Below are 20059 nucleotides of genomic sequence, written 5' to 3'. Positions count from 1 at the left end.
TCTACACAATTAAAAATTACTGGATGTGCCGGCAGGAAAGTGGTGCTTGTGTGGCGATTGGGTGTAGTGCAGGTTGTTGGGCAGGAAGGACCATGGTCAGCAAGCCTGCTGCGAAGGTCACCGCTTTCTGATAAAAGCGCGTTGATAAGGCCCGTGGCGCTGTGCCTTTACTGGCAGAGGGAAGTGAATGGCGGCGCATTTAGCAGGGGTGCCCCTGTACCGAGATCCCCTGTGGGCTTTGTGCTTCGGCCCTGCCCAGTGCTGAAGGGGTGCCGATGCTGGGTGAGGGGCTCTGCTTTGTATTTTCCTTCCTGGGCCCGCACCCGTCAGCTTTGTCTGTGTGTTGTCCCCCGGAGAAAAGGGAAGGGGCCTGCGCGGGAGAGTCATCTCCTGACTCTAACGAGAGGTAAAACCTGCGAGCCGCTCGTCGATTGACGTATGGCAGCGCTGAGCAGGCGGGTTCCGCGCTTCGCTCCGGGCGGGCCCAGGGCAGCTCCAGCCCCGAGCCCGGGGCGAGCGGGAAGAGCCGGGGAAAGCCGGCCTCGGCGCGGCCCCGCTTTCCGGCCCCGGTGCCGCCGCACGGCCCACAGCCGCCCCGGCCGCGTCCCCGTCCCCGCGGCAACGGGCCGGCACCGCCCCGCCGCGCCTCTCGTGGTCCCGCCAGCCAATCCGGCCGGCCGCCCGCGACCGGCAGCAGGACTGGCCAATGGCCGCCGGCGGCAGGGAGGCGCGGCCGGCGGTTGGGCGGTGGCGGAGAGGGGCGGGCGCGGCGCGGGCGTGCGTCATCCCCGCGCGCGCGGCGGTGTGGCGGTGTGTGCGGGCGCGGGCGGTGTGTGCGGGGGTGGCCGCTGGCCCCGCCGGGCCCGGCTGTGCTGAGGGCGGCGGCCCCGCTGCCCGCTCCGCGCGGCCGCCATGAACCAGTTCAACTTCGGGTCGGGCGCGGCGGGAGGCGCCTTCGCTCTGGGCACGCCGAAGACGGCCGCCACCACGGCCACGACCGGCTTCTCCTTCTCGACGCCCGCCGCCTCGGCGGGCTTCAGCTTCGGCAGCGCGGCCCAGGCGCCCGCCAGCAGCCAGCCCGCCGGGCTCTTCTCCTTCAGCAGGCCGGGCGGTGCCGCGCAGCCCGCCAGCTTCAGCTTCGGGACGCCGGCCACGGCCGCCGCGGCGCCGGCGGCAAACGTGTTCCCGCTGGGGTGAGGGGCCCGGGGTCCGGGCGGGGGTGGGCCGGGCCGAGCGGCCCCGGCCGCGGGGGCACGGGCGGGCTCGGGGCAGCGGGGCTGCGGCCCTTGTGGCTGGGCCCCCCGCGGGAGCGCGCTGGGCAGGCGCTGGGCGAGGCCTGTGACCTGCCAGCGCCGGCTCCCTCGGGTGGGCCGGAGCCGTGAGCGGCTGCTGCCTCGGCCCCTGAGCGGGCCCGTGGCGCTGCCTGCCGGGGAGACGGCAGAGCTCTGCCTCCGCGCGTAAAGCCGCTCGTGAAGGCGCGACCCTGGAGCGCTCGGGGTGTTTCTGTGGGAGCCAGTGTGCCCGGCTTGTCCTTAGGCAAGGCTGTGAGCTGTGGGGCGATGCTTGAGAGCTGCTGCTGTCGAAGCTTGCCAGATGGGAGCAGCGGGAAGGGAGCTCGGATGGGGGCTGGCGGTAGAAGGGAGTGAAAAACGAGTCTTCTGTAGAGGAAGCGACAAGGGTGCTGAGGAGCTGAGAGAAGAAGCAACTTCACTGACGTCGCCCCAGATATGTTGCGGTGCCTGGGTGGGTGGGGGTATTTAGGCAGCACTGAGTCAGGCTTAAGAGACTTCACAAGAGGATGGCCAGTGACAGGAGCTGAGATGCAGGCTTTGTCAAAATTGCAACATAAGCCTGGTTAAAGCGCGCGCCTCCTTGAAAGGCGGTTTCTGCTGCCAGTGAATCTGTGAGAAAGCCGACTGGGTGCTTGGGTGAACGTAAGCCTCCACCAAAACGGCTTCTTTCCTTTTTTTCTCTAGGACAGCTGCCCCAAAACTCAACTTTGGAGGCAGTAGTGCCACTCAGGCTACAGGAATCACAGCAGGCTTTGGGTTTGGTAGCTCTGTACCAGCCAGTGCGCCCTCAAGTCAAGCAGCAGCCCCTTCTGGCTTTGTGTTTGGATCCACTGGCACTGCCACCACTGCTGCCGCCACCACCACGACCACCGCTCCGTCTGGGACGACCGGAGGGTTCAGTTTTTCCAGTGGTACTGCAGCTCAGGCCGGAACAGCCGGCTTCAACATCGGCACTGCGGCTCCGCAAGCAGCGCCCACAGGGTTGACCTTTGGAGCAGCACCTGCAGCTGCTGCCACCACTGCTGCCACCTTAGGAGCTGCCACCCAGTCAGCGACCCCCTTCAGCCTTGGGGGTCAGTCCACAGGTGAGCTGCAGCTTGAAATGGCAGCTGTAGCGAGGCAGGCTGTCAGCGAGGAGGGCAACCGGGGATGGTGTGGAGGTTGTGCAGCCTCCTGCTTCTGCTGGTGGGAGATGTGGGGAGTGGCTGGGATCAGTGGTTCTTCTGATTCGCTTCTCCAGGGTCATCGGTGACGAGTAGCAATTGCTGTTTAGCCTTTAGTGCAGTGTTTTCTTGGGAAGTAGATGCCTCCAAGCTCGTGTGTTCTTGAACTTGTATTGATCATTTGTTCTCTGAGGCCAGCAGAGAGAAAACCACATCCGTTTGTATCCAGCAGATGTGCCTGAATCCATTTTTTTCTTAGGAACTGACCGAGTCTGACAATGTGTTTAAACGAGCCAGTGAGTTTGTGTCTTCCCTAGGCCAGTCTGGCTGAGCATAGCATGTATTTAGGGAAAGTTTCTTGGGACGGCGCTTTGGTCCAGCACTTGATTTCTGCGATAAAGCACTGTTTACCTTCCCAGCAGCAGGAGCTTGCCCACTCGCGCAGGATCCGGCAAAAGTTCAGTTTGCTTTTTTTTTATTTACTTGTTGGGGATGGTTATAACGTGGTGATGGTGACAGGCCTCAGGGGGAAGGTGGTTGCCTCTGGGATGATGTTCATCTGTGTACGAATCATTGTTGAAAGTCTTTGGAGGTAAGGAGCGTGTTAGCCCTAGTTTGTTTTCTGGAGAACGTGGAGTATTTGTTACACTGCGTATTGTTGTGGGGCTTTTTTGTGCTCTTACTGCTTCAAACTTGACTAGTGCTGTTATCAGTGGAAACTACGGAGTCTCTGTAGTGAAAGGTTCGTCTTTTCCTTGTGCTACTTGTTCCAGGTGTAAACTTTGGGACATTGCCTTCAACAGCAGCAACAGCAGCCACTAGTGCGCCTGCAGCAACGCTGACCGCTAGTACCAGCCAGGGACCCACTCTGTCCTTTGGAACCAAACTTGGAGGTAGGAGGTGATTACAGGAGATAATTACGGAAGACTTAACGAATCTGGTGTCCTTCTGGGAGCAGTTTTCTGAACTGGGGTCTGGAAACGGGCTAGAACTGTTTGTCACCGTGAATTTGCAATGCCACCAGTAATCTGTGGCAGTTCATATAGCTGCTGGAGTCAGTACCGTGGTTTTTTTATTGTGTCGCACGTGCCAAATTCTGTCCTGTACTTGTTGGTGGAGCGTAGTGGAAGGGAGCGGCAGGTTTAAAGGGCCCATTGGAAGAGAGAGGGTTGAGGCAGAATAAGAGGGACACTGGTTTGACGTTGGGAGAGGGGTCCGCCGGAGTCGAGAAATTACTCAATATGAGTTATGCATCTTGCTCATCTTTATTAGCTTCTAACGCTTCTTATATAGCCTCGATACACAAGCACGTTCCCAAAGCAAACATATAATTGGTTATTAGCCCCTAAGCACGCGCTGCTCTCACACCACTAATTATCATGATTAGAACAAGCATTCTATCCATGCAGCTGTTTGCGTTAGCTATGTTTTAGCCTTGCGGTTTGCTACTCCCTTTATTCCCATTCCGCTCCCTATCTCCCTTGGCCTTGCACCTGTCTTCCCTAACAGCTGCAGCTTGTTACAGCCACGGCCTGGTAGTACAACAAAGTTACTTGGTCTCAGGATTCAAGAATAGATCAAGGCCACTTTCTTGTTAACTTCAGCACAACTTCACCACAATTCTAATGGATTGTGCAGGTCTTTAGGGATTCTGTGGCCACGCTTCTGCAGCCATTCTTCTACGGTTTTACATCTTTCATCCATCAAAAAACTGGTGTTGCTGGGCAGATCTGCATGGCGCGTTCAGCACAATCTTTTGAAATGGGTGAGAGCTTGCTGCGGTCTGGCTGTAGAAGAGGTATGCTTTTTTCTGTTTGCAGTAACATCCACAGCTGCTACCAGTGCCTCTACCACCACAACCTCGATTCTTGGTTCGACGGGGCCTACGTTGCTCGCGCCTATAGCGAGTTCTTCAGCACCGACATCGTCTACCACCACAGGCCTCACACGTAAGTCACAACGTACAGGTTTTAGCTGCTGGGGGAATACACAAGCAGCGTGGTTGGTGCTGCCTGTGAGTGGTGGAGCTGCAGATACTGATGCTGGGGTGACATGGGAGAACTCAAAGGGCCAGCTCTTGTCGCTGTTTGCCACCTTCCCTCTTTGTGATTTCTGGCAAACTGCCTTCAATGGTGAGGCACGGAGGGTTTTGTTCAAACCAAAGCACGCTTCAAATTCAGGGTGAGGAAGCAGCATGGGGCAGTTTTAGCTGTATGTGAATTGTTTGTTTCTCTCTCTGGGAGCATTGCCACCACTGAGCTTTCAAGTGATGTTTTAGCAGCCGACTTCCACACCCCGGTGCCTTGAGTGTGGTTATGTCTGCCTTTTGACTTCTGCGTGAGGTGTTAGTGCTGCTTAAAGAGCAGTGGAGGTGCTGTGTGTGAAAAACAAGTCTTGATGCAGCTGTACATTTGTGAGTTCCCCTCGTAACAGCTGGCAAGTTTCCTCTTGCTGAAAGACATTTATGGCAGGAAATGGGTAAATGACAGTAGCTTGGCACCTGGGTTGATAAAGTTTCTGGAAGAACTGCAGAGCATTCTGGCTGTATTATAGCTTCAGCCTGCCTGTTTTCACGTTGTGTCGGGATGATCCTCCACCTCGACAGCTGTCCTGTTTAATAGAAGTAAAGACCATACGTGGAGATGGGTGAGCAGGCAGAGCTGTCCAAAGGGGCACTGCATTTAGTGGTTTTGCAAACTCTCAGTGTTGTCTTCCGTTTCCAGTTGGTGCCCCTTCCACTGGGACAGGCAGTCTTGGAACGCTTGGGTTTGGATTAAAAGTTCCTGGAACAACAGCTGCCGCAACAAGCACTGCTACTGGTAAGAGCTAGGTGCTGAAAGTAGCTGAAGAGAAGGAAGCCTGCCTTCGGTGCTCTGTCGTAAAGGGCCACACTAGTGTAGCAGCATAGCAGCTGTAATTTGTAATGCCCTCCGGTAGCTGAAAATAACACAGTCTTTCTTCCTCTGATCCTCCTTTTCCATCTCCTCAAATGCACAGTAACTCTACAACTTCTGAGAGCCTGTCCCCGCAGCAAAGGGAGTTTGGGTGAAGGAAGGCCCGTGTGCTTTGATGGTGTAGTTTGCAGCAAGTAAAGTAAATGGATTAGCTGCTCTTTCTTGGCCTGCCTGTGTAGGTGCAGACTTGCCTGGGGAGTCGAGGGAGAGGTGTCTTGATGGGGAAAGGGAGAGGCCAACGACTGGTGGGGAGCGTTAGGGAGAGATGGTTTATGTTGCAGTGCTGCTCCATTCATCGGTTTCTTCCATAGGACAAATTGCAGAGCGTTGGATATCATTAACTTGAGAAACCAACCCCCAGAAAAGCAGTGCAGCTATGGATGCTGTCTTTAGGTGGCAGCCCTCATGTGAAAACCTGCCGTGGAGTTTGCTGCTGCACGGTGTTGGGGTTCAGGTCTGAGCGTCTTTTTCTGGATGCAGTTACCAGCCAGTTTTCAGTGGGATGCCATGGTTGCTGCTCAGCTCTCAAGGTGTTTGAGCTCAGTGCCTCGAAGTGCCATGTGGCTGCTGACACTGCCATGTGACAGGTGCTCTTAGCTTTGTGAAGACATAGAAATTGCCTCTTCTGCAGCGATGCTGGAAGGAGACTGGCTGTGCTGGTGGTTCCTAGGTCTAATATTAAAACGTGAGGAGATTGAGAGGAGTGGGCTAACGCTGTGTTTCTTTGAATAATGCCCAGTTTAAATGCAGGTTCCTGGTTTTACTAGAACTACTAGCCAGGCGTTTACAGTCTACTGCTTTTGTGTCGAGGTGCATTTTTTCCCCTTCCTGAGAGATGTGGGATTTGTTTTTTGTCCCTTCAAAGGGAAAGGGACCTAGTTGATCTCATACAGCTCTGCGCTGAGAGGTGTGTGTGGGACCTGTTCTCGATTTCCTGGGTAGTGGCTGCTGGCCACTTCTGTTGCTTGACTTGAACCTCTTCTTTCAGGCACCACTTCTGCTTCTGGCTTTGCTTTGAATCTTAAGCCATTAACTACGACTGGTGCTATTGGAGCTGTGACTTCTACAGCTGCCATAACCACCACCACAACCACCAGGTGAGTGTTTGGGTACAGCTGACTTATTTCCTGACTGGGACAAGAGGCGGTGTTAATGGTGGTATCTGGTGGTGGAGGGGAAGTGAGCGCTGTTGTGTTTCTATTTTGTCTTTTGATCTTGTGTTCTGTGCTGCCTTGCGCTTTGTGTCAGTGCGCCCCCAGTGATGACTTATGCCCAGCTGGAGAGTCTGATAAACAAGTGGAGTCTGGAACTGGAAGACCAAGAGAAACACTTTCTCCATCAAGCTACGCAAGTTAATGCCTGGGACCAGATGCTGATAGAGAATGGGGAGAAGGTAAGGTGACATGCAGAAAGTCAGACTTTCTCTTCTTTTTTCTGTTTTTCAACTAGAATTATCTCTGAATCCTTTGAAAAACTCACTCCGTGTCTGTTCTGGTCTTTAGGCATTGAAGGTTGGAAATCTGTTTATGTGAGTTTACTCTGTGGTAACGAGTTACCTTAGGGTGGAGCTTTCAAAGCCCAACCTCCATTATTCAGTTCTGGTCTGTGAATCTTCATGTAACTGTTCCTAGTCAATGTTTTTTATGGTGCTGACTTTCTCAGTTCCACCACTCCTCTTTTATGGGTTGTCCCTTGAATTTTTGTAGTGTAATTGGGTGTCTTCTGTTTCCAGATTACTTCATTACACAGAGAAGTAGAGAAAGTGAAGCTTGATCAGAAGAGGTAGGAGACTATGAACACCTGAGATGTTTTTCTTTCTTTTTTGCATCTTCTTGCGTTGTGGTACGGCAGATCTAGGACGTGTATAACGCCTAAGTGGGGGTAGAGTAACGTTTTCTCTTTTCCAGACTGGATCAGGAACTGGACTTCATTCTGTCACAGCAGAAAGAGCTTGAAGACTTGTTGACCCCTCTGGAGGAGTCTGTGAAGGAGCAGAGTGGGACTATCTACTTGCAGCACGCGGATGAAGAACGGGAGAGGACGTAAGACAAAAATGAGCTTTGACCGTGAGATGAGCAGGCTAATGTGGCGATGATCAATCAGCAAGAAGTGGAGCTGGGACACATGACAATATTGAACTCTCAGTGGCCTTATTCAAACACGTAATCCTGTTTTATGCATGGCAACTTTAGGTTTTAAGCATTATAAATGGGGATTGTGACTGGAAGCCCTTGAATCTGCATGAAAATGTCTTTGGGTGTTGGTGTAATCAGCTGTGTGGGAAAAGGTTACCGGTTTTGGCGTAAGCTCTGAAAAGTAATGATTATTTAGTGATAGAAGTGAAAAGAGCAGAATGCACCATGTGGCTCAGGTGTCCATGTAAACCCCAAGGCTTGAATCGTAGCATGGTAATTAAAAGTAGCCTTTGTGTGGTCCAAGAAATACAAGTCTTGAAAAATCCAGACCAGCTGGTTCTTTGATTCTGATAAAACCTTCCAGAAAGCACTCCACAGTACTGCTTGTCTCTCTCCATGTATCTGTCAAGAGAGAAACATGTTAGGAGTTAGTTCATCTGTGTTGTAGAATGCCTCTCAGGGTGCTGTTCCCATGTATAAGCCAGCCCAGGTTGGAAGATGCGGAAGCTAATTCTGATTGCCCAGAACTGGTGTGACTGGGAGCAGGTCTTCCAAAGTTCACTTTTAATATTCTGACCTTGGTTCCCATGCATTTTGCAGCTATAAACTGGCTGAAAATATTGATGCTCAGTTGAAGCGTATGGCACAAGATCTGAAAGATGTCATTGAACACTTGAATACATCTGGAGGCCCGGCAGACACGAATGACCCGGTAAATGCAAGCTTTCTTTTTTTGTGTGTTGTATAGAAGGGAGAGATTATTTAAACTACTGCTAACTCTTTGTCCACTTGTGGATAGTCTGCTGCTTGTGGTTTCAGCCTTGGAGCAGGGTGTTTTGTTTTGTCCGTGGGTTGGTTCTCTTCTGGTAAAACTTGCATTATAACGCAGCACAAGCCAGGCTGACTCACATAACTATGTGAGTTTTCAGAGTATCCCATTGTGGTATGAACTCTGGTAATTTGCTTGTTGTCTAGTTTTTGCCTAGACTACAGCTTGTTTCAGAGGCATTTCTTAAGGCTGCTCCCGCTACCTGCTCCACCACTTGTGTCTTTCTTTTGGCAACCTAAATTTTGTTCAGATGGCCCTCTGTAGCTGCTGATGCGTTTCTGTAATACTACTTTTGTATCCTCATGGAAACAAGATCTGAATTACCAGCTCTTTCTGATAGGTTTTAAATTGATCATGATTGTCCTTGTAGCTTTACTGAGAAACTTTTTTTTCCCGTAAGAATTCCCCATTGTTACTGCAGACTGAGTTTTATGCCATTCCTTTTTACTTTGGCCAGCTCCATCCTAAGGATCTTAATGTGGTGGTGGTTCCTAGGTCTGAATTGGAAGCAGCCTAAGCCACAAGCACATACTCTAAAGCAGTCTGTTTTCTTGCTGGTAAGGAGAAGCAAAGCAATGCAGTCGTTGCACGGGAAGGCGGCTGCTCAGTTAGTGGAGCTGTACATATGAGGAATTGGACTGCGTCACGTTCCAACGGCAGGGGTGGGCAAGCTGCCTTACTGCTCTTAGTTTCCATGTAGTGTAACAAATGACTGTCACCTTCTGTTTCTGCTCAGCTTCAGCAGATCTGTAAAATTTTGAATGCGCACATGGATTCCTTGCAGTGGATTGACCAGAATTCAGGTGAGAGTTGTCTTGCTGCTTTTTGGGACTGTAAAGAGAAAGCATGTAGTGAGTGTTTCTTGAACAGAAATGAATTGCTGTAGTTCCCCGAGGATTCTCCTCCTCCTCACCTTCAATGACACTGCCCCTTCTGTGCTTGAATTCTCCCGATGCACGTTCAGGGCCTTTGCTGAGAAGTAATTCCTGGCAGCTGCTAATGTCTTACAAAAAAGCCCAGCTTGAAATGCATCATTGCAAAGCAGAGGACTTGGAAATGTTATGCTTTGTTCTACCAAACTAAGGTTAAATGTTGCAGCTTCTAAAATGTTGGTGGGTTTCCCTTTGGAATATGAAAGTTGGTGAGGTGGAGGGGTGTGTGTGTGTGTGTGTGTGTGTATGCATAACGTTACCATCATCCCCTCGGCCACTGAAAGCCAGATGCAGGTAAGACTGAGCGGCACATGTGTATCTGCAGGCGCAGTAACTCCGCAGCGTGGAAATTTGACAGTAGCAGTAACTTGTGATGTAGTGCAGAGCGGAAGATGCACTTGATAGTGAAAACTTGGTAGTGTAGTTACTCTTGTTTCTGCACGTGGACGCAGGGTGGTGCTGTTTCCACAAGTGAAAGGAGTGTGTGGACCAAAGGCTTGTCCTGACCCTGTCCCTCTTCCTGAAAGAACCAGAAAGACTTTTTCTTCGTAGTTACAACTGAACTCCGATTTGAGCGACAGAGATCAGTGAGTTAGTGAAGCAGACGGCCATTTTATGCCACAATCATTTCTGCAATGTGTTGCTTAATACATTACTGGAAGATACTGGGTTTGACATGCTGCGCAAAACAAAAGCTAACCTGGTGTGTCTGTCTCCAAGCTGCAGGCTGACATAATGCCATAGCCCTGTTGAATAGTTTCTGATAAGCTTTCATGCAATGAAAATAGAAATGGCTTCAGCTTGTGCCAAGGTAATTTGTATATTCTGGTGCCTGCTGCGTTTAAAGTTGATGACGAATTGGCAGCTTACATATTTCCAAATCGGTGATCTGCAAATAATAGATTGTGTGTTGTGGCTCCTCTGTGGCTGTGCTCAGCAGCTCTTCTGGTCAACTGTACTGTCTTTTCTGTATTTACCGTGACAAGCTTGTTATGGCTGTGTGATACCCTGCAAGAAAATAGGTATAAACTTCTAACATATTGTGTGGTTCACGGGTAATTTGCATAATTCAAAGCAAGTGCAGGTGGTGGATAGGGGAAACTGGTATATAGAACAATTTCTTTTTCTCAAGCTGCAGATCAGCTTGCAGGTCCTGTTCAGGGAGGTTTTGCTCTGCTCTCCGATACAGCGCCCTGAAACTACAAAAAACCTGCATTAAAAAAAAATTCAAGTACATGTCCCAGGACTCTTGCAGTTCTGCCTGCCAGTCCCTGAATGCTTCAGAATACTTTTTAGACACTCTCTTTTGCATATGGAGAGTGCTTTGTACTGGGTTTTGTCCTCCTTTGTGCACTGTCAAATCTGAGTGACTGGCAAAATTAAAATGCTTTTCTCCCTATGCAGGCTAAACTGTGCAGGTTGTGTTCTAGGGTGATTGTGAATTTAATCGCTTGTGTCTCCCACAGCTGTGTTGCAGAGAAAGGTTGAAGAGGTGACAAAGGTTTGTGAGAGCCGCCGCAAAGAGCAAGAGCGCAGTTTTCGGATCACTTTTGATTGAAGGACTTCAAAGGATTAACCTGAAATCTCCATAGAAAACAGATCCTGGTCTCAAATTACAATCTGGTTTTGTTTCTTTTCTTGCAATAAAAAAAGCCAGTCCTTGCAGTGTCTGACTGGAATTCACCCGCTCCAGTCTGGGAGACTGGATGCAATTTGTGGAGGAAGTACGTGCTCTTTGTTCTTTGTAAGTGCATGCAGACCGGTGAGTGACCCAAACGGATGTCCTCGAGGGATGTAAGCACTGTGTGACTCCACCGCTGAGCTCTCCAGTACTTAGATGTAACTTGACCGTGTTCAGCTGAGACTTCATAAGCCTTTATTCAGGTCCTTACAGAGATGGTTTAATGAAGAGCTGTCCTCAGAAGGAGCTGCAGCATTCTGAGAGACTGCAGTTCCTCCTGTTGCTCGCTGGAGTTTGTGTTTAAATTAGGTATGTTTCCACTTCTGAAGGTGGGCCTAGTTTTCTGTACTTTCTGGCAATAAATGCTTTTGTGCTGGTTGGTACCTGTCAGTGGAATTTCTACACAATTAAAAATTACTGGATGTGCCGGCAGGAAAGTGGTGCTTGTGTGGCGATTGGGTGTATAGTGCAGGTTGTTGGGCAGGAAGGACCATGGTCAGCAAGCCTGCTGCGAAGGTCACCGCTTTCTGATAAAAGCGCGTTGATAAGGCCCGTGGCGCTGTGCCTTTACTGGCAGAGGGAAGTGAATGGCGGCGCATTTAGCAGGGGTGCCCCTGTACCGAGATCCCCTGTGGGCTTTGTGCTTCGGCCCTGCCCAGTGCTGAAGGGGTGCCGATGCTGGGTGAGGGGCTCTGCTTTGTATTTTCCTTCCTGGGCCCGCACCCGTCAGCTTTGTCTGTGTGTTGTCCCCCGGAGAAAAGGGAAGGGTCTGCGCGGGAGAGTCATCTCCTGACTAACGAGGGGTAAAACCTGCGAGCCGCTCGTTGACTTTTGCCCTGGGTGCAGGTTTCACCTCCCTTGAAGGCGCGGGAGCGGCGTTTCTGTGCCGATCTGTTCGGGGCCGTTGGGGGACACCGCGGAGTCCTCGCGGAGGGCTCCGGCCCCTTCACAGCGGGCTTTCATCCGGGAGCGGAGCCGTGTACCCGCCTCAGCGATCGCGAGGAGTATCTGCGGGTTTACTTGGCGGCCCGCCGTGCGCTGCCAGGCCGCGCTGCCCGTTGCTCGCCCGCGGCGTGCCCGGCCCCGGCGCGCAGTGACGCCCCTTCCGGCCCGGTTCCCGGCGGCCCCCGCGCCGCGGCGGGCGGTGCTGGCGGGCGCTGCCGGGGCTGGCGGCGCGGCCGGCCATGCGGCGGTGAGCGGCCGGGGGTCCCTCCCGTTCCAGAGCGGCTGGCGCGGGGTCCTGCCAGCCTTCCCTGCGGGTAGCGGCGCGGCCCGGCCGCCTTTCCGGCACCGCGCCGGGCGCGCTGTTCTGCGGAGCGGCGCTGGGGTGGGGGCTGTGGGGGTGTGCGTGTCACCCGGAGGCCTCAGTCCCTCTGGGGGCTGCCGTGGCCCCGAGCGTGGCGGTGCTGAGCCCAGCCGGTGCCCGGTTTGGTGGCAGGGGGCCGGGGCACGGGGGACGCTGCGGGGCCGGGCGGCCGAGCCCCGGCCGGGGGGTGGCGGGTGCCCATAGAGCGCTGCTCAGATCCACTGCTGCTCTGCGCCTTCGGCTTTCTTCCTTTTTGACTCGTTTGAAGCTAGCAGTGCCTGTTTACTGATACCTTTTCACCGATAAAAATAAGATAATTAAAAACAAAACAAATACAAATAACTCTGTAGGGTATTTTTAACCCTCTGGAAGTAGAGCCAAATCTGTTGGCTTTTCTAGTTAACATTAGCGGGAGCTTTGTGCAGGTAGTTTTGGTTCCTTGTTGTGCTTTAGATCCTGTAAAACCATACAGGGAGGCTGTAGCAGTGGTTTGGAGCAGCATTTTCCCTGTTGCCTGACTGACCATCTCCGTAGTCACACAGCATCTGCTGTGCTTTTGTGCCCTAGGGTCAACAGCAGCCTCTCCAGTGATGAGCTCCTACTGGAAGACTTGGAGACAGAAGGAGAGAGGCAGCTAAAGAGCCTCCTTCACCACCAGCTCGATACCACCATCTCCATTGAACAGTAAGTCCTGATCTGGCCCATGGGGGTGCTGCTGGAGGGGCTGGTGGGCAGTCTGGCCACGTTAGGGGCAGCAGCAGTGTTGCCTCACTGGGGTCTCCTATCCCTACGGGGAGATGTTTGGTGCAGGCTGTTGTCTGCCAAAACAGCTGAGTAAACCCTTCCACTGCTGCTTCTCCTGCCCAGACACCCCAGCAGGAGATAAGCCCTCGTCTACTGGAACAAATGCTGGTGGTAAATAATGTTCACCCAGTAGGTGAAAATAACTGATTTATCCTGGGCCAGACACAGGAGTGGGTTTCTGGCTGGAGAGCTTGTCCCCACCAGGCTGGTCTGCGTTTGTACCTGCTGGTTGGTTGGTGTTAAAGTGTTACAAGGTGCCTTCTGCCACTGCTGGGCCAGCTTCCTGCCCTGCGAGGTCTTGTGGGCTTGGAAAAGAGTTGGGAGAGCGTGGCTCAGCTGTGTTTTCAAACATGGCATCTCTGCCTAGATGCAGCAGGATCAAGCATGGTTGGGGGGAGAGGCCAGTCCCTTCCTATTTCCCCAGTTTCTTGGTGCTAAGTTGTTTCTGCTGTTCTGTTGCTTTGGGTTACAGATGCAAGTCAAAGAGAAGATGTTTTGCCCCTGCCGCTTTTTACAAGCCTTTTGGGGAAGAGGCAGCGGGGGCTTTGACCTTGTCGCAGTTCCAGGCCCTGCAGGAGAGCAACAAAGAAACTGCCTCTCTCCGCGAACTGGGACTCTCTGACTCAGAGATCCTGCTCTGGAAGAACCGGGCATCTACAGGGAAGGTAGGCATGCTTTGCTCTGATGTGAATGTGTTCAAGTCCCTCTAAACCCCATGGCCTGCGGCACCCTGGTAGAAAAGTCAAGTTCTTTGTAAGCCCTCTGGTAAAGAATGACCGCTCCATCTATCTCTTGCCTTTAGGCCAGCATGATCCCACATTTTTTCTGGCCTGTTTTCTTTGGTGGAATAGTCTTGTGCTAAAAGCTATGGTGGAGAGAAGAGTTAGTTCTTTGGAAAACAGCAGGACCCAACTATATTCCTGCTTCTGCCTTGGTGGTGTCCAGCAAATAATTTCACCTGTTCATACCTGTGCAAGAAGGGTTTAAAGGCTGGAGGAGAAAAAGGAAGGAACATTTCAAAGCACCTGAACCACCTCCTTTCTGTATTCGGACACATCCCTGGATCCTACAGCTGGCTTGGGACAGCTGTCTGTGGGGAGGGGTTTGTACATTCTCCTCAGGGGCTTGCAGATGCTTCAAGGGACTTGAAACAGCCATGTAAAAATAGCAGTGTGGAACTGTTAGACCAAGCATGTGATTGCAACGATGTGCTCCTCTTTGGGTGCAGTTTGTAGCAGAGCAGTGCCAAGGCAGGTTTCTCCCCTTCCCTGACATTCACCCTTTTCTCTCATACTCCAGAGACAAGGATCTCCTATATCAGGTGCGCTGGGGACCAGAAGGTGCAAAACAGGACTTGGGCTGACCCTTGACTTCCCTCTGTCTCCTCTTCCTGAGCAGTAGCTGTGTGCAGGGGGAAGCTGTCTGCAGCAATCATGGGTTTGCCTCTCTTCAGCTGAAGTCATTACTTGCTTTGGTGTTTAAATGCTAACCCAACCCTGGTGTGGCCTGTATTAAAACTTGGTTTAGAGAGGGGTGGTGTTAAGAATTAAAACTAATGTCAACAGTACAAGCTGTTGTTTTTGGTATGAAATCAGTTCTGGGATGTTTAGAAATAAAGATTAGCATGGGGAAACACTACTTGGACAGAAAGAACCAGTGACATTAGGGTACAGCTTGTGAGAGAAGAATATTCAGAGAGAAAGCCAAAGTCAGATAGTGATGTGTGGCTTTGTATGGGAGGTCGAGTAGAAGATTCACCAAGGAGGAATCGGCTGAGACAGAGAGAACTTCAGATTGCCTGTGGAGCTCTCAGCAAAGTACTGAGTGCAGGCTTCTGTTATTTTCAGCTGCTAACCTGCAGCTATTTTTGAGAACAAAGTACTACAAATTTTCTGGAATTGCTTTTCTGTATAAACAGGCTTTTTTGCCCCAGGGAAACTGTGAAATGATGAATGGAAGCATACAGATGTGGGCCCATGCAATCAGGTGGGAAGGGAGAGGTACTCATGAGAAAGTCCTTGTTAAATTGTGCTCAATGCAGGGAGAAAGCCTGGTTTCTTGTCTGAGGCAGAAGGATCTGCCACAGTAATTCTCAAACTAAATTTCAGAAAAGAAAATCCACCTACAACTCCATAAAAGCATATTCTCTGGATTCTGATAGAGGTGGATAGGCGAACAGAGATGGTTCTCCAGAAGCTGGGGTATGTCTCTGCTTTGGCAACACGAGTCCGGTGAGTCTTAGCAATGCTCTGGCCCTGTGCAGCGAGGTTTGTTTATACAGGAATGCTCACTTGTAGCCAGGTTAGCTGTGAGGTCTGCTGCAGTAGCTGAGTGGTTTCTGGAAGCTGATCAGGGGTTTAGTCCTGAGTATAAACCTACCCTCTGATGCCAGATGGCAGCTTGGGGTCCAGTTTTCAGTAAATTGGGTTCTCTCAGTGTTGACGGAGTGATAGACCAAAAGCTTGGTGGAAACTTGAGCTCAGGAATGCTATAGACATGACAAAAGAGATGCCAAAGGGAGTTTGTGCAGTTACTGTAGGTGGCCTTAGAAAATGGCTGTGCCTGGCAGAGGCAGGAGCTGCTGGGACAAAGGGACACAGGCATCATCAGGCAGTGAGGCCAGGGAAAGGAAAGCAGCACAGAAAGGTCAGGAGAAAGGGGCTGTTTCTCTACTTCTCTCAAGGTCTGAGGCTTGCTGAGTGGTTTTGTTTCTGTCCTACCCTTGCAGTAACAGGACCTCTCCGTGACCTGCTCTTGTGGGGGATGGTTCCTAGTTGCACCCACTCCAGGACTGGAGGATGTGAAGTTGTCCAAGACTTAAAAGGAGGCATGTGCCATATCTGAGCAAAGCTGTGTCTGTCTTCCAGGGCTCTGGGCTCGGAGCAGCCCCAGAGGCCACACAGGACCGACTCCATGCCATCCAGGAGAAGATGGAAGAGCGTCAGCGCATACTCGCTCTGCCCCAGAGGTTTGCTGGCAGCAAGCAGCTGAGCAGACGGGAGATGGAGATTGAAAATGCCCTCTTTCAGGGAACAGACCGCCACTCCTTCCTCCGGGCACTCTACCATGAAGGTTTGTGAGCTCAGAGCTGTTCCTGCCTTTGCTCCAGCACAGAGCCATGGTGTGTGGGAGTGTAATACATTTCTGTCTGGCCTTCTGTCCCTGAAGGCATGGTTCTGTTTTGGCACTGTGTGGGAGGAGATATTTTCCTCTCTTACATGAGCAGACAGAGAGTGGGCTCTCTGAAGGGTTTAATTTAGAGTCTTGTAAAGTCCATCTCTGGAGCTTGGATCTCGTCAATCTGTTGCATGTACCGCAGAGCCCAGCTCGGTATGTGGAAGAGCAGCTGGGGTTACGCTTCGGCAGAGGTTAGAATCATCCCTTTAACTGCAGTCTGACAAGGGTGGGACCGAAGCAAAGACACAGTGCAGAGAAGAGCAGGAGTGACTTCTAAAAGCCTTCTCCCAGTAGCCAAAGTTGAACTGGAGCCTAGTTGCTGATTCCCAGTACCTTGTCCATGGGATGACAGCACTTCTTGTGCCAGCAGTGTTGTTCCCAAGCCTGTGGTTTAATGTGACTTTTCTGGATGCAGAGTCAAGAGTTGGCATGAAGCTCCAGCCCAGACTGATTTTTGTATGTTAAACAGTATTAAATCGAAGATTAAGAGGAACTTCTAAACTCTGAACTCCTAAAACACTGCTTTTATCAGTGTTGATGCTGTTCAAGCTCTAATGTCTCACTGACCCAGTGTCCTCTGGCTCCTGCTCCCTCCTTTGGTGTCAGTGTTGTGGCATTTAGTGAAACCAAGAGGCAGCAAGGTCGAGGCTGGTAGGCTGAGAGATGCCCCTCTCAGTTCTGTTCTCATTTCCATTAAATAGAGTAAAGGAGGTGTCACTGGTCAGTCCATGCCATGAACCTTCTTTGAACCCAGGAGCTTAATCTGATGGTGTTCCTGGAAGCAAAAACTTTGTTCCACATAGTGGTGTAGAAAGGCAGTGTGGCACATCCTGGCCATGCGTGCAGGAGTAGGAAGGTGTGTTGAAGGAATCACTAGAATGTGGTGAAATGTGGCTGCAGACAAGCTAGTGAGGACATCTCTGGAAGAAATGAGTTCTGTACAAAGCACTGGTGGAGCTGCTGCTCTCTGCAGGTTCATCCTGAGCTGGGACACCAGCACTTGCTGGTTGCTGGGGCCATTGTTCTTGTTTTAAATAACCTGCAGGGCCTGGCTGGCAGATGCCTGGAGGTTGCATTGGAACAGGGTTTCTCTTGTCTGTGTCTCTTCCTGCAGTCTGTGCGTTTTCCAGGTTCTTGGTGGTAGTCACGTTACCATGTTTCTCTGTTGTGGATTAGATGACAGTCAGAAGAGGGTTACAGATGAAAAGGACCCCATGGTTCATCTGGAGAGTGTTTACCAAGAGCTGCTGAGCAAGAAGTCATCTGAAGAAGTCCAGCCTACCAAGAGTGACCCATGCTTGTGCTCTTCCCTGGCCCCGCAGGAGCCGCTGGCTGAGGAGTCATCACTTCCAGACCAGGAAGAGCAGGCAGAACAGGCAGGAAGTCCTAGCCTTCCTGCAACAAGGCCCCACCAGTCACCTCCAGGGTTTGTGGTTATCAAAGAACCTGTAGAGTTTGTCCCGGAAGAGGAGATCTGCAAAAACCGTCTCTCAGAGGAAGAACTTCGGAATATACCCAGGTTCTCATCCTACCATCCTGGGGAACCCAACAAGGTATGTTGAGATGAACCAGGATTTATTCTTCCTCACTAGCTTGCCCTGAAGCTGCTTCAGCAGGAGAAGGCTCCTCTTTGCTGTTGTCTGGAGGGTGCTTGGTTGATCTTCCTGGCCAAAGGAGAGCAGCCTCTGCTCTGGGAGGGAGGAGGACCTTTGGCTCCAGTGGGAAGTTGCCCGGCCTGGCAAAGAGCTGTACTTCAGACCCTGGCCCTTCCTGGCTCTGGCAAGTCACTAGTCCAGACGCACTCTCCCTGTTTGGGCCTGACTGAGACCAACTGTGATTTTACTCAAACTGTGCTTAACTGGTAGCCGGAGCTTGTTACGTTTTATAAATAACTGGAGCTATTGGCATTTGGTGCAGGCAAACATGATGATGCCTTCAGTCCAGCGCTGCCTTTCTCCATACATCCACCTGTGTTCCAAACTCCCCTGTTGGCATGCACATGGAAGAATGACTTTGGGATGGCAGAGGGGCTGAACTAATTCTTGTCTTTGAGGTGTATGGATTTGGGACGAGGTTTGAAGGTGTCTCTTTGTGTGGCGCAGGCCAGTTGATGCTCTGTGTCTCTGGAACAGGTGCTGTATTTGAAGAACCTGGGCCCTCAAGTGACGATGAAGGATCTAGTGTCCTTGTTTGCTCGGTTCCAGAAGGAGGACAGCCCACCAATTCAGTTCCGTCTCCTGAACGGCCGGATGAGGGGTCAGGCTTTCATCACGTTCCCTGGTGAGTTGCTGCATTATGCCTTTCAGTTCTTCCCTGACCCACGAAGGTGCCATGTGTTCTGCGGGGCACTGGGCTAGCACCAAGCTGTTGCGACGGAGGGAAGACACAGTCACTCAATATGAGTGATCAGCAGACTTCGTTTATTGTCTCTTACAGTCACCTTTTATGCCTTCTTATAATTAGCTCATACATATTACAAAAGTTAAGCTCATTATTGGTTAGTTACCTAAATATCAAGCCTGCCCCTGGTTTCTCTTCTGTAGTTATCTGTTCCCACCTGTAACATTCTTTTCCCACCGCAGTCTTCCTGTTACTGTGTAACGAGAACAGCCAGGGATAGTGTATTTTTGCTTTACTTCAGATAAGCTGAGAGCGATGTGCATTTTTGTCCAGCCACCTGGACTATGTCTATGTGAACTTTTTCAGCTAGCCAGTTATCCACACCAAGCCTGCTCTCCAAGGAGAATGAGGGAAGTCCACTCCCTCTTCCTGTCAGGTCATAGTCTTTTCCCTGGATTCGAAGAAGATTCATCAAAACAGAAGGGATACAGTCTGTCCTGTGCTGTATTTATATTCAGCATGTCACTCTGGCTGGAGGATTCCAGCACTGCACTGTATCGTGGTGCAGGCTGAGGGTCTGTGAACCAGGAACATCTGTGTGAACACCATGTGCTTCTGTGCCAGGACTGGCTGTATAACCTGCGCCCATTTTGCTCTTTTGTTGCAGATACTCAGTCAGCCCAGGCTGCCATGCTGTTGGTGAATGGTTACCATCTGCAGGGGAAGCCAGTGGTGATTGAATTTGGGAAAAGCAAGGGACGTTTGCCAGAGGCTGACTCTGCCATTCCCTGCTCATCTGCTGGAGAGACCCCCCCGGCCAAGTAAGGGATGGATAACTGGGAACCTTGTGGATTTGCATGGCCATGGGAACTCCTCAGTTGTAACTGGGACAGTGAAGGACTGTTAGGAGTTAATATAAGGTCCATGAATCTGAGTGGGGAAGGGAGAGAGCTGGGGACTAGGCTTTTCTTTGAGATAGGCACTGTCTTTACACTGTTGAGGTATAATGGCTTTTTCTCCTGTTCTACGTGTGTGGCTTTCATGGCAAGGAGGGAGGGAGGAAGCCCTGTAAATAAACGTATTTATTATGGTATTTCCTTAGTGTGTGTTTATGCACCTTTGTCCTGCGCAAGTCTTGCTAGAACCAAGTATGCCACACTTTGCTGATGCAGGACTGCATCAACAGCATGAGTCTGAGCCTCTGCGCTGGGAGCTGGGGTGCCTGCCTGACTGATGCAGGGACTGGTGGGGCAGCTGCCCCATCTCTGATTGCAGAAATATGTTGCTTTAGGATGAGAAAAAACACTGTCCTTTTTCTTCCAGACACTGGCTGCCCAGATATCTTACCACACAGCTGGTTTATGATTGCAAATAAGTCTTGGCTCCTCCCTATTGATCCCCATAAAGCCCTGTGGCATGGAGGACGGTTGGTTGCTCTGGTGGTGT

General features: G+C 51.3%; 2 protein-coding genes across 3 annotated transcripts; both read left to right on the top strand.

Annotated features, from left to right (window-relative positions):
• The first annotated feature begins 110 nt into the window (after window positions 1–110).
• Window positions 111–19706, top strand: RBM41 (RNA binding motif protein 41). Of its 2 annotated transcripts, none has more exons than XM_055818314.1 (7): window positions 111–406; window positions 12860–12976; window positions 13569–13761; window positions 15964–16168; window positions 17450–17826; window positions 18406–18553; window positions 19281–19706. In XM_055818314.1, exons 1-7 carry the CDS (start codon window positions 276–278, stop codon window positions 19436–19438), a joined length of 1329 nt encoding a protein of 442 aa, XP_055674289.1. In that variant the 5' UTR covers window positions 111–275; the 3' UTR covers window positions 19439–19706. The 2 variants fall into 2 exon arrangements, with proteins under 2 accessions (XP_055674289.1, XP_055674290.1); XM_055818315.1 differs by lacking the exon at window positions 111–406 and adding an exon at window positions 12053–12178.
• Window positions 778–11369, top strand: LOC101918165 (nuclear pore glycoprotein p62). The gene is made up of 12 exons (XM_055818308.1): window positions 778–1193; window positions 1977–2377; window positions 3229–3348; window positions 4276–4404; window positions 5179–5274; window positions 6398–6506; window positions 6658–6802; window positions 7142–7191; window positions 7317–7451; window positions 8145–8256; window positions 9110–9176; window positions 10772–11369. The coding sequence occupies exons 1-12, from the start codon at window positions 913–915 to the stop codon at window positions 10861–10863; spliced, it is 1737 nt and encodes a 578-aa protein (XP_055674283.1). The 5' UTR covers window positions 778–912; the 3' UTR covers window positions 10864–11369.
• Window positions 19707–20059: the final 353 nt, after the last annotated feature.

The sequence above is a fragment of the Falco peregrinus genome, chromosome 13 (assembly GCF_023634155.1).
Source record: "Falco peregrinus isolate bFalPer1 chromosome 13, bFalPer1.pri, whole genome shotgun sequence".
NCBI classification, from domain to species: Eukaryota; Metazoa; Chordata; class Aves; order Falconiformes; family Falconidae; genus Falco; species Falco peregrinus.
Note: the sequence above shows the minus strand (reverse complement) of the source record. Positions and strands in the feature narration are given on the sequence as shown.